Source organism: Arachis ipaensis, chromosome B01, assembly GCF_000816755.2.
Source record: "Arachis ipaensis cultivar K30076 chromosome B01, Araip1.1, whole genome shotgun sequence".
Classification (NCBI taxonomy): domain Eukaryota; kingdom Viridiplantae; phylum Streptophyta; class Magnoliopsida; order Fabales; family Fabaceae; genus Arachis; species Arachis ipaensis.
The window spans coordinates 115518045-115531317 of NC_029785.2; the positions used below are offsets into that span (position 1 = coordinate 115518045).

At 38.2% G+C, this 13273-nt stretch overlaps 1 protein-coding gene and 1 pseudogene across 1 annotated transcript; one reads left to right on the forward strand and one right to left on the reverse strand.

Moving 5' to 3' along the window:
* LOC107611241 lies at window positions 1465–2751 on the reverse strand (annotated as a pseudogene).
* LOC110271996 lies at window positions 4797–6278 on the forward strand. The gene is made up of 2 exons (XM_021123753.1): window positions 4797–5070; window positions 5182–6278. Exons 1-2 carry the CDS (start codon window positions 4869–4871, stop codon window positions 5721–5723), a joined length of 744 nt encoding a protein of 247 aa, XP_020979412.1. The 5' UTR covers window positions 4797–4868; the 3' UTR covers window positions 5724–6278.

Consider the following 13273-nt stretch of genomic DNA (forward strand, 5'->3'; position numbering starts at 1 on the left):
TGGTGACCGACCTTGGAGGGAGACTATCGAACCATTTCATCACTGCTTTCGATAAGGTGGTCGGGAAAGCTTTGCAGCGCATTGCATCAGAAGCATCAGCCAGATACATCCGACTTTTAAAGTTGCTTAGATGATGCTTTGGATCGGTGGTTCTGTCATAGAGGTCCATATCGGGGCTTTTGAAGTTTTTTGGAACTTTTGCCCTCATTATATCCTCACTAAAAAAGTCCTCCCCTCCCGGGGGCGACTCTTCTCGATCTTCACGGGAGTTTCGATCTCTGAGGGAGGATTCTAACTTCAAGAGTTTTTTCTCTAACTCTTTTCGTCGATCCATCTCCTCTCTTAGGTGCTTTTCTATCTCCCTTTGTCGCTCCCGTTCCTGTTCCAGCTGTTCCAAGCGACTTTGGTGGACATGGACTAGCCCCATTAGTTCAGTTGCGTGGGGTGGTCCATCCTTTTCTGACTCACACCCCTCCGAGGAATTTGTCTTCGGATTTTTAAATCCGGAGGCTCCTTCCCTGTGTTGGTCATTGGTTTCCTGGTGGAGGGTCAGGTCTGCGTCATGGTTTCCGGTATTCAGATTCTCTTGTTCGGAATCCGACGCCACATGACCATCTTCAGGGGATACATCCGCAATTACTGGCTGATCTCTCATGTCCCCAGCAACGGCGCCAATGTTATGATGGGTAACCGGAGATTATTAGGTTGAATTAGTTTGGCTGGCCCAATCATTGGAATGAGGGAGTATCCAAGCAGATTGATGATCCAAGGCCCCCGTCCGACTTCGGTATGAGAGAATGGGGGGTGGTACCTGCAAAGACACTCCGGTGCCAAAGTCAGCAAAGGGAGCAAAACAGGTCTAGAGAGTATTGGGCTTCTGAGATACCTGAGAAGTGTCAATGTATTTATAGTGGTGAACTCATAACCACCGTTGGTGTAGTTCCGTTATTCATGGGGAATAACCGTCCCTTTATCTTAGGGAGGTTGAGATATGCCTCCAGGAAGTGGGTAGAGAGATTTTAGGGGCAGTTACTCATTTGAATGGGTGTTTATCTGCCAGCTAACCTTCATCCCGACTTCTTTAGAGCAAGTCGTGGTAGGAACCGACTTCGTGGGGTGAAGGTCGGTGTAGAGCGAGGCTTAATCCTTTGGATTGGGCCTTTCGTTTGGACCTGGGCCTTATCATTAGGCCAGGGTATGAACAAAAATAAAGCTCATCAAAAAAATAGAAATAGAGACAAAAAAAGACAAATAGTACTATTTATGCCATTCCTATAAAGAAAAAATAAACGTGAATTTTGTTTCCTTTTCAGAATAATAACCTTTACTTTTTCAAACAATTTGTATACATATATTTGACAAAAATTAAATAAATAAAAATTTAAGATAAATTTAAATGAAAAATTGGTCAATAAGAATGAAGAAGAACGTACTAAATTTTTCTGTTAGGAATTTTGGAATAATACGCAGAAAGAATTGAAATTATTTTAACTTTATGTGAAGTCGTCTGAACGTGAATTTAGAGAAGAGGAACAAAAACCTTCCAAACCTTAATGTCAGAGTCCAAACTGCCACTGTAGACTACCACGGATGCTTGGGAGGTATCATCATGGTTATGATCAACCATGGCGGTTGGTCCTCTATGCCCTTCCAAAACCGCCACACAACTATACTTTCTCCCGCCAAAACCCCTCCAAACACGAATCGTTTTGTCCTCTGAACCACTCACAACAAAATCCATCACCACCACCAAGCAAAGTATAGACCTACCATGCGCCCTAATCGCACCCACCACCACCATTTTTCCATCACCACCTTCTCTTTCTTTGTCTTCTTCCTTCTTCGCCCACAACAGTATTGATCTATCACATGCCCCGGAATATAGTAACGAACCGTCGCCGTTAAGCGCCAAAGCGTTGATCCCAGACTTGTGATTCTCCAACGTGTCCACAAGGTAGTGTTTGTTTTTGCTTTTGCTTTTCTCTCCCACTACTCCTTGGCCGCCGCCTTTCTTTTTCTTCCAAACCTTGATTCTTTTGTCCGCCGATCCTGTGTAGACGCGTCCATCGTTGGAAACTGCGACTGCGTTGATGGCATCATCGTATGCATTCATCACTGATTCCAAACACGCAAAATCTCTGGTTCGCCAAATCTTGATCGTCCTGTCCCATGAGACAGAGTATAACAAGACATTGCATCTACGTGGTGAACCCACGTGGACTTTTTGTGCCTCCGAATTCTAACGTGGTTTTTGGGGAGTAATATCTTCGAGACGCGGTCGCTGAGCGTTGGAAGCGTGGTCAACCACGTGTACTTCTGCTCATGGTCGTGGTGGTTGTTGATATTGTTGGTGATCTTCCAAACCCTAATTTTGTTATCTTGGTGAGCAATAAAGAGCTTGTTGGAGTGAATAATTAGAGCCTTGACTGCACCTTTCCCAGCAAGGACTATATTATTATTGGTAGTTAATAATGATTGTTTGGACCATGACCTAATTTCTCTATCGGAGGAGCCACTATAGAGGAATTTAGCGGAGACGGTTACGGAGGATGTGTAGTAGTTGTGTCCTTTTAGGGTTGCGATGCAGTTGTATGAGGCCATTGAATAATTAGAACAAGAATAATGGTAATTCTTGTTAAGAGAAGGTACTGAAGCCAAGCTGGGTTCTGAGGATAAAGAGGTTTGGTTATGGTGGTTGGAGTAATCAGATGAAGAATGGAGTGATGATGTTATAATATTAGGTGTTTGCATACGTTTGCTTCTTCTTCATTCTCTGGGTTCTTGATAATTGTTGTTGTTGTTCAAGGTCACTCGCTACAAAGTTAATTTGGTTTTAATGGGTGAATTATTATTGTTATTATTATTATTATTGGATGCCATGAAAATTGAAAAATGATGGACGATGAAAAATGATTAAATTGTGGAGGACACACACAATAATTTAATAGTATTTATGGATAAAATTTTAGTTGGTTACTATTGGAGAGCTAAGATTTCTCTACTAATAAAGTGTGCTATCTATAAAGTTTTTATTGTCCTTTTCACTTTAACAAAAGTAAAATAAAATAGTTACCATTAAAAGAGTGAAATTTTTTTACTAATAAAGTTCTCTATATAATAATATATGTCTTGAATCATATAAATGATAAATTTACCTTTCCAATGCAATTAGCTAGTGAATGAGAATTGAGTAATATGAATGTAGAATGATAAGTACTCATGGAGAGCAAAGGAAGTACAAAGTTATATGGATTGCGGAAGAGGTAAGCATTAAGGTTGTGTGTATCATAAAAAAGAGAGTATGGAATGGGAAGGCCACCAAAGGAATCAGTCACTGCAATAATAAGCATTATCCCATCCTATCGCATTATCTCATCCTATCAGAGACGCAAATTAATTGAAGTTACAAACGCAAACACTTTCATTCATTGCTTTGCATTATTAATTCAACTCTTCCATTGCTTCACACCTAGCTAGCTTCAAAAATATAATATAATTAAATTTTGTGGTATAATCACTAATACTCTGCATTTATTTACTTTTCATTCAAGAAGAAAAGTAATAAATACATACTAATCTTCTTGAAATGTTGCGTTTTTAAAATACCATCTTGTTTTTGGGTAGTTTAATATGTGCCTAAATGTATATTATTATTTTTCTTTCTAAAATTAGAAGTGTGATTTGAACCTAAAACTTTTAAATAAAGATAAAAAAAATTATATCATGACCTATAATTCGTTAAATGTATATTATTATTATTTACGGGTCTGCTACACATACAAGCAAAAATGGTATACAAGTTTTACAAGTTGGCCCAGTCCATAAAAAAAACACGCGCATAGTGAAGAGCATTGAATGGAGCGTGATTTACACGCGCTCCACTCAAACGGTTACGCTTCACGTAAACCGCGCCCTTAATGGCAAACTCTTCCACTTCTTCCACTTCTCAAAGCCATTCAGAGAAAAAGCAACCCTTCCATTTTCGAGCAACGTTTGAAACTCAAGATATACACCTCATCGCTAACATTCGAAAACTCCATCAACACACCATAGAACTCTCGATCAAGAATCTCCAGAGAGAACAAAGCTATAATACTCAAGGTAAGTTACATTACCATTGCTGTATATTTTCCATATTTCGAACTAGGTTTTACTATTCTTCTACGTTGTTGTACGTTTTACTATTCTTCTTGCTCTACGTCTCATTTTACAGTTTATGATGTTCTACTTGTTCTAGGTTTCACTGTTATTCTTGATTCTATGTTACACTGTTCTTCTTCGTTCTTCTAGGTGTTACTGTTCTTGTTCTTCCAGTTCTTCTGGTAACTGATTTTTGGGAGTATATTCCGTAGTTTGGTGGGTGTATATGAGGTAATATACATGGGTGTATATGGCGCAAATTGTTGGGTGTATTTTTCTGAACTAATATACTGTAATAGTCAGCAGTTGCAATTGTTCTTATATTTGCTTGTCCATGGGTGTATATTGCTTGACCTTGTATATTGATGCATGTTTGAGTGATACCTGACTGATATATATGGGTGTATCTGAATCATATCTATGGGTGTATCTGACTGATATATATGAGTGTATCTGAATCATATCTATGGGTGTATCTTACTGTTATCTATGGGTGTATCTAACTCATATATATGGGTGTATCTTACTGATAACTTTGTGTGTATTTTTTATTTCAGAGAAAATGGCAGCAAAAAACCAACCAGGAAGAAACGTAAGAACAAATATATGTCTTACCTGAAATCAGTTTTATATAATAGAAACATATCTGACTATAATTTTGTTTCTGTTTACAGCAAACAAAAGACCTTAAGTGTGCAACACATCTGCTAAGTGATAAATTCAGAAACATGACTGAGGAGAAGAAAACGATTGTGAGGGATTTGGGATTCGGTGGCTTGATGCACATCCCACCACTAAGGGTGCATCACCAAGTGTTAAGGGAGCTGGCTAACAACTTCAAATTGGGGGAGAACAGACTGGAAATCGGATACGGTTCTTTTAAAATAACCCCAAGAAAAATAGGTCATGCGCTTGGCATCAACGCAACAGGTAACTCGCTAAAAATTATAGGTGTATATTAACTGATGCTTGGGTGTATTTTAGTTGATGCTTGGGTGTATTTGAACCGATATTCATACTTTGTTGTTTTCCTTTTTGTAGGAGATCTATTTCCTCAGAAAGTCGATTATAAGAAACTTTTTGAGGATGACAAAGTAATTTTTAGAAGATTCCAGGGTAAGACCCTCAAAAGTCTTACAGATGAGATGATGGATATTGGCGTTGGTAACGAAGAGGATCGCCTAATGTTCAAGAGGATTTTCATCCTCTATATACAGATGACGTTCCTTTTGCCAATGACAATAAACAAAATCTCGCCTGTACACCTGGCCCCAATTTTTGAGATGGACAGCATAACGGAGCGAAACTGGGGAGGGCATGTTTTGACCTTTATCATCAAGGGCATAACCGACTACAAGGAGAAAAAGAATAAGGCAATTGATGGCTGCCTCTTTGCCCTGATGATAATATACTTTCATCTTTCTAAAAATAAAGGCAAGAAGAGGGCTGAAAGACCGCCAAAACTCTGGATTGCCAACTGGAGGAAGGAGCAGTTGGTCGAAAGAATGAATGCAGAAACAGAGGAAATTTTGGTAAGTGAACATAATATGTTGGGTGTATTTTATTTATCTGAATGCTGCTAAATAAATTATCTGATGTTTCAGGGGATTGTAAAGATGGCGCAAACAAGAGAGAAAATGAAAAAAATAGAGAAAACAGAAAAAAAAACAACAAATCAAAAAAACAAAGAAAGGAAGGCAAGTTCAACATCGTCTTCGGAGGAAGAAACAACTAATAGTGACAGTTCTACCTCTGAGTCTGAGACTCAAGAAGACTCGGAGGATTCAGCAAGAAAACAACCCAGCAAAAAGAGAAAAAAGTAAGTACCATACTTGGGTGTATTTTCTTTCTCGGGTTGGGTGTATTTTGTGGAACCATTTGGGTGTATTTTGTTTATCAAGTTGGTTGTATGTTGTTTATTAACTTGGGTGTATTTCGTTTGTTGTGTTGGGTGTATATTGTCCATTCAGTTGGTTGTATCTTGTGCATTCATCTGGGTGTATTTTATATCTTTAGTATGTTCTAAATAATGATTGTTTGCCTTCCAGAATGGACTCCAAAAAAAGGAAGAAGAGTCAAGAGGATTCAGATTCTTATTCAGAATCCGAATCAACTGATGAGTAATGTTCTGAAATTATTACTCCTTTCTTTTGGCTTCATTATCAAGATTTCGTGTATTAACTGAAGTGTCTCTTATTATCTTATAGAAGCGAAGAATCATCACCGGTGGAGAAGCAAAGAAAAAAGAAAAAGACACAAAGAACACCAAAAAAGTAAGCACTTCTTTGGACAATATTCTGTGATAAAATTAATTTTTTATTTCTGATTCATACTTATTTTTTCCACCCAAAACACAATCCAAAAAGAAAAAGGTTGTTGCTGAGCATTCTTCTCCTGAAGAAGATCAATCCTATGATGGGTACAGTAATACGTAAGATATATTACCGTCATCATCATAATTATTTTAGTTAACATCTTCTTTTATGAATGTAGTGAGAGATATGAAATATCAAGTGAAGATCTAGATGAATTGTTAAGGGAAAACGATGAAAATTCTGGTGCACAGAGGTATGTCTTGATGGGGTATATATTTCAGATTTTACTGTGTTTTCTTTGCTAATAATTGTTTCTTGTTTCGCAGGGAGAAGGAAGCTGACATGCGATCGACAGAAGGTCGCTATGTCTCTTCTAAAACATAAGATGCTTTATTTAATAAAATCTTTTTATCATGATTTACATGTATCATATTTTGTCTGAAATAACATGAAATCTGTTCAGAATACTGGACGTCAACTTGGGAAGTGATGATCCTTCCTCTCAAAGACACACAAAACAAAGTAGTGTAAACAGGCCTGCAGAGAGCACGTAATTTCTCTTTCAAAGAACCGTTACTTTCGTTCTTTTATTACCTTCTGCTTCTAATTCTGTATATATTTTTTTTAGAAAAAAAAGCCCTTTATTATTTTATTCGAAAAAAAAAGGCAGGAAAAAAAGAGCAAAAACTGCAAGTATGTAAGTTCTCAAAAAACAAAGCCTGTGTTCCTTTTGAATTGTTCGGGTGTATTTTTCGACTCTCTTTGGGTGTATTTTAAGTTGAGTCTTGTTCAAGAGTCAGCCAGTGAGCCGGCTGATTCGAATATAATGGTTGTGAGGGAAGAGACACCGTCGGAAGCGCTTGCAATGTGAGTTTTTCAAGAATATTTCAACCTTATAACCTTATTATTTTCAAAGGTGTTGTTAACCTTTCATTTTTCTTCTTGTTTAGAGTTCCGATTCAAGTTTTCGTGCCAATGTCCCAAACAACCACCGTGCCGGAATTTGAAGAAACACCTGAGACAGAATTTTATGCAACCCCTCTGCTACAAATTGAAGGAACTACAAAAACGTAAGAAATAGTATTGGGTGTATATTTGTTTTGATTTTGGGTGTATATTGGGTTACAGTTCGGGTGTATATTTGTTTTGAATTTTGGTGTATATTTGCTTACAGTTTGCGTGTATATTGATCCTGAATAGTTTTTTTTCGTCATAATTAATTTGATGTGCCGTGCAGCACTCCTGAACCCCCCCCAACAACTTGAAGAAAGCACAGCCACACTTCCCCCAGCTCCATCTAAAAGGTAAGTTCATCAGAGTAAAATCAATGTATGGGTGTATATTGGGTTACAGTTTGGGTGTATATTGGGTTACAGTTTGGATGCATATTGTTCCTGAATAATTTTTCTTATGTCATGATTAATTTTCTGTGCCGTGCAGCACTCCTGAACCCCCCCCAACAACTTGAAGAAAGCACACCCACGCTTCCCCCAGCTCCATCTAAAAGGTAAGTTCATCAGACTAAAATCAATCTTTACTTATCATCCGTATATTCTTACTCTTATAATACGTTATACATGATCACGCAGTTATCCAGCCGAAGAAGACGCTGCTGCACTGATGATGATGGCACGGACAGCATCATATGTTCCTAAAACAAATCCAATGCCATCATTCAGCCTGGGCTTCACTGATTCAAGCCAAGAAGAAGCAGCAACGCAGGAGGGAGCGTCAACGCAGGAGGCAGACAGGGCAAAAACTCCAAAAACTGCAAATTTGCTGGAACAACTAGAGGATTTGGTACAAAAAATAGCAAGCAGTGCGGCGAAAGAAGAAAGTAAAAGTCCACAAATTCAAAAGGAGACTGGCAGAGAAAGTTCTGGGAAGTTTGAAACTCCTGCGAGAATAAATCAGAATACGGATGATATGAAAGAGAAGTGCTACATCTGGGCGACGCGAGTGAAGACATACGCAGATGACAGTACTAACGAGTTTGACAACCTGTGCACTCTGATTGCCCAAGACAAATACATTTTGAATAGAATGCACCTTGCATCGCTCCAGGCAGGAACTTATATAGAATCTGAGGTAATATTAGAATAACATTAATGTTTTAACACCAAAGTTAAATGCATTGTTTATTAATGTAAATTGATTTCGGCATATATTTCTAGATTGTATCTGTCATGTGCCTCATCCTCAACCAGAAAAATGATAAAAGGTTTCAAGAACAAGTATACTGTCTCTCCTTTGATATTGTGGTAAGTGTTACTTCTACGAATTTTGGCTGTATTTTCTGTATTCCTTAGGGTGTATATTCTCTGATCAACGGGTCTGTTTTTGTATTCATTTGGGTGTATTTTTTACGTTCAATTGGGTGTAAGTTGTGTAGTCATTTGGGTTTATTTAAAGTATTCACTTGGGTGTATTTTCAGTATTTCATTTGTTGTTTCACAATTGTTGCAGAGCATGGCCGTTTCGAAGCACCCAAACGGGGAATTCATATCACCTAAAACCAATAAGGAATTCAAGGTAGAAGACTACCTGGTGCACGAAATTGTGATCTCTGGTAATGGCTCCAAAAACTTGGTGCTCTAATCTCAATTCATAATTTGTCACAACTTCGATACAACTAACCAGCAAGTGCACTGGGTCGTCCAAGTAATACCTTACGTGAGTAAGGGTCGAATCCCACGGAGATTGTTGGTATGAAGCACATCCTTTTGCGTCTGTCACTAACGCCCAGCACTCGTGAGTTTGAAGCTCGTTACAGTCATTCAATCATTGAATCCTACTCAGAATACCACAGACAAGGTTTAGACCTTCCGGATTCTCTTGAATGCCGCCATCATTCTAGCTTACGCCACGAAGATTCTGGTTAGGAGATCTAAGAGATATTCATTCTAGCTTTATTTCATGTAAAACGGAGGTGTTTGTCAGGCACGTGTTCGTAGGGGAGATGGTGATGAGCGTCACACATAATCATCACCTTCATCACGTTCTTTCGAAGCACCCAAACGGGGAATTCATATCACCTAAAACCAATAAAGAATTCAAGGTGGAAGACTACCCAATGTTTATTCCCTTCATAGATGGAAAAAAATTAGCTTCGTATCGATATGTGAGTTTTCATTTGTAAAATTTGTTAGTACCGTTCTTTACTTATATGCCAAATAAAATAACACACTATTGAAATGTGGCAATCCTTCATATTTTTGCGCCTGTTTGCTACTCGGGCCATTGGTGGTTATGGGTGATTGATACAACAAAGGGGAGATTTTATATATTTGACCCGCTACACAAGAAAGCTCCAAGCGATGGGAGAAAGCAGCTTAATAAATTTACTGTAAGTTGGCTCTGTGTTCTTTATTTTAATAGATAGGTGTATTTCAATTCAATATAAGGTGTATGTATGTTTTGATTTGGGTGTAAGTATGTTCTCTTTTGGGTGTATTTCATTCGGGTGTATTACTGATTTGTTTTGTTTTTTAAGGGATATGTAATTTCAAGAATTAGAGCATATACCGGCGGGGCACCTCTGAAGAAAAAGGAGAATGAGTTGGAAATTAAAGCAACATACGTTAAAATCTCAGGCCAAAAATCAAGGTATAAATTTGTGACTCTGAACATTAAACTTTCCTAAATGAGATTTGTAATTTATTTTCTTCGTTTTCAGCTATGACTGTGCTATATAACTCTGTATTACTTTACTGGAATTAATATTGTTGTTTAAACAGAATATACTTTTTAATTGTAGGAGGAGGCGGACCACTATAGAGTAGAATATGCTTCGCGGATACTATTCAGTGAAATGAATAAAGAGAGAGATCAAGCAATTAGAGCGAGTAATGCAATAAGACTGTCCAAGCCATCGTTAGTCTTATTGAGTCCATTTTGTCAGATAAATTCTACTGATGTAGAAACTGAGTAATCTGACTGCTAGCTAGTTTGTAAATTGAACAAATGCTGTAAAAATTTGCCATTTATAAACAACTTCTGTTCAATGAAATTTTTTTCCATAGTTAAACTGTCTGTGCTGTTAAACTGTCTGTGCTGTATTCAAAATGTATGAATCAAGTACTATAATATGAAGAAAAACATCAAATCAAATATACACCCATAACCTGCGATTTTTTACACCCAACCAAAGTTGGATATACACCCTGAAATCTATCCCCCCTGAACCCTAAACACTTAAAACCTAAACCCTTACCCCTAACCTGTAAACCCTAAAACCCTGAACCCTAATATTATATATATGTATCTATATGTAAAATGTGAATCACAAGAAAATTCAGAAAAATACACCCAAAAGAACAGTGCTTTTACACCCATATTCTGTAACTATACAGCCAAAGAGTTATCCCCTGCTCCTGGTATCCTGAACTGATAATTCATAACATGTCCTTGATATTGGCTAGAATTTGAATGCACCACTGATGCGGCATCAAACAAGTTTATCTGAATATAAGAAACTCACATATTAGCTAAACTATTAACGAGAAAAATAAACTCAATCACCACAAATTTAAAGAACATTACTTTTACCTCGCTTAAAACTTTCGTTTTCTTCTTCTTTGTGGCATTTGCGATCTGTTTGTCCAACTTTGAACCTAGCCTATTTTTTGGACGTCCTCTTGTTTGAATCCTTGGCGGGCTTTGAAGCTCGTTAACGGATTCCAAGTTGGCGTCTTCGTGGGATAAAGAAGATGTCCCCTTCCTTTTGGTTTTTAATGATTCCATCTCAGCCATGACGTTATCGTACGCACGGTGCAGAATTGCAGTCAGCTCCTCCGATTCGAATGCAAATTCGTAAATATTTTACGAACGAAAAACCAATTGGTCAAACCTCTTGCTTCTTGGCTCCAACAGTGGCTCGTCGTGGCTACTCTTGATGTGTGTGTATCGCCTCTTTACCTTCTTGCTCCATCGTTCCAATATATATCTCGGTGACACTTGGCTTACTCGTTCAAAGCTTAACACGCTTAGTGCGTGACGACACAGTATACCTCTCGACTCGAATAATAAGCATTGGCATTTTACCTCGGCTGCAACTGAGTCGTAAGTAACCACAAACTTGTTGAATATTGAGCTGGAAACTTGTTCTCCGACTTCGTATACTGAATAGCCTAGAGCAGAATTCGTTAATCTGGTGATGCAATTCGCCTTTCCTCTGAATTGCACTTGGACTTCCCTAAACTTTTGATGAGTGTACACATCTTGAAACTGAGCTTCAATGGAGGATTTGGTTGCACACGGTATGACCGTATGAAAATCTGCAGCATCTGATTCTCTCTCTGCCTGCTCCCGGCTTCCGAGGCAATTATCGTATTGTTTGACAAACTGAATAAGCGAGCTGTTCCGGGTGATAAACTTGTTAAAAAATGAATGCATGCTCTCGCTCCTTTGTGTACTTCTCATCCCTGCCCAGAAGTGGTGATCCAGATAGATAGGAATCCATATATGACGGTCTTCATACAGATCTGCAGAATACAATAACGTCTCCGAAATACTCAAAGGCAGCTCTACTTCTTGCATCGGCCCAAAAAGCCAGCTTAATCAATTGATCCTCCTCGAGTTTGAGCTCAAAAAAGAAATTCTGATTCTTCTCTTTCATTCTCAACAAATATTTCCCGAATTCCTTTGCATCTTCTTGTTCGGAAACATTCTGCACTTCCCTGGTAATGTAATTCCTCACATCCTTTTCGATAAAATTTAACTCGCGGTGACCCCCGGCAGCCGCGACAAATGATTGGTAGGTTTTGCTTGGTCTGATACCGGCCTCCTCGTTATTCTCTATTGTACGACGAATGGACATGCTTAGTTCCTTGTGCTGTTTGAGCATCTCTGCTTTACTTGGACAGCAGGGGTGTGAATGATCCAGCACAACCTTTGAAATGATCCAAGCACCGACATCCTTCAATGTGTGTATATAAATTCTTGCAGGACAGTTTAAACCGGCTGTCGGATTGGTCTTCTCGGTCGGAGATATTTTAGATTTCCATTTTCCCTCTCTGCTACATGTAATCAATTGATTCTTAATCTCGTTTCCATTCCTATTTGTGCTCCGAACTCTTGTAGAAAAACCTGCAGCCTTGGCATAGTTCTTGTAAAATTTTCCAGCATCTTCAAGGGTGGTAAAGGTCATTCCAACCTTCGGAACAAACTGGTCATCAACAACAGAGAGAGGCTGCAGAATACACCATGTCAAAAACTAAAAATACACCCAATCATTGCTGATATAATACACCCGAACCGCAACAACTCAACTAAAATAACAAAAAAAAACCATAAACTGTAAATACACAAGCTGCAGAATACACCATGTCAAAAACTAAAAACACACCCAATCATGTCTGATATAATACACTCAAACGACAACAACTCAGCTAACAACAGAAAAACCCATAAACTGTAAATACACCCTCACTTCTCGCAAAAATACACCCAAAAAAGTTCTGATCTACACCCGAGTGTCTGCTATAAATTCCAGATAATTAATCAAAACTAATACATTACATTCAATCGACAGATTCATGTTAACGTGTTAGTTCAATGTTCAAGAATTTTTCAGCTACACAATGCTATTCAAATGACTGCAACAAAATTCAGAGTATGTAAATCAAACCTCAGGGACTTCGTTAGATTCAAATTCATAATCCACTTCGCCCTGATTCAGCTGACAATCTGAGCTTGAATCATCCATAATCTTCAAAACGAGTTCAAACTTTGATTTCAGAAAACAACAAATCAAATAGAAAACGAAGCTGGAGTTGCAGAGAGAAGAACTAACGTAAATGACGAAGAATATACCAGTG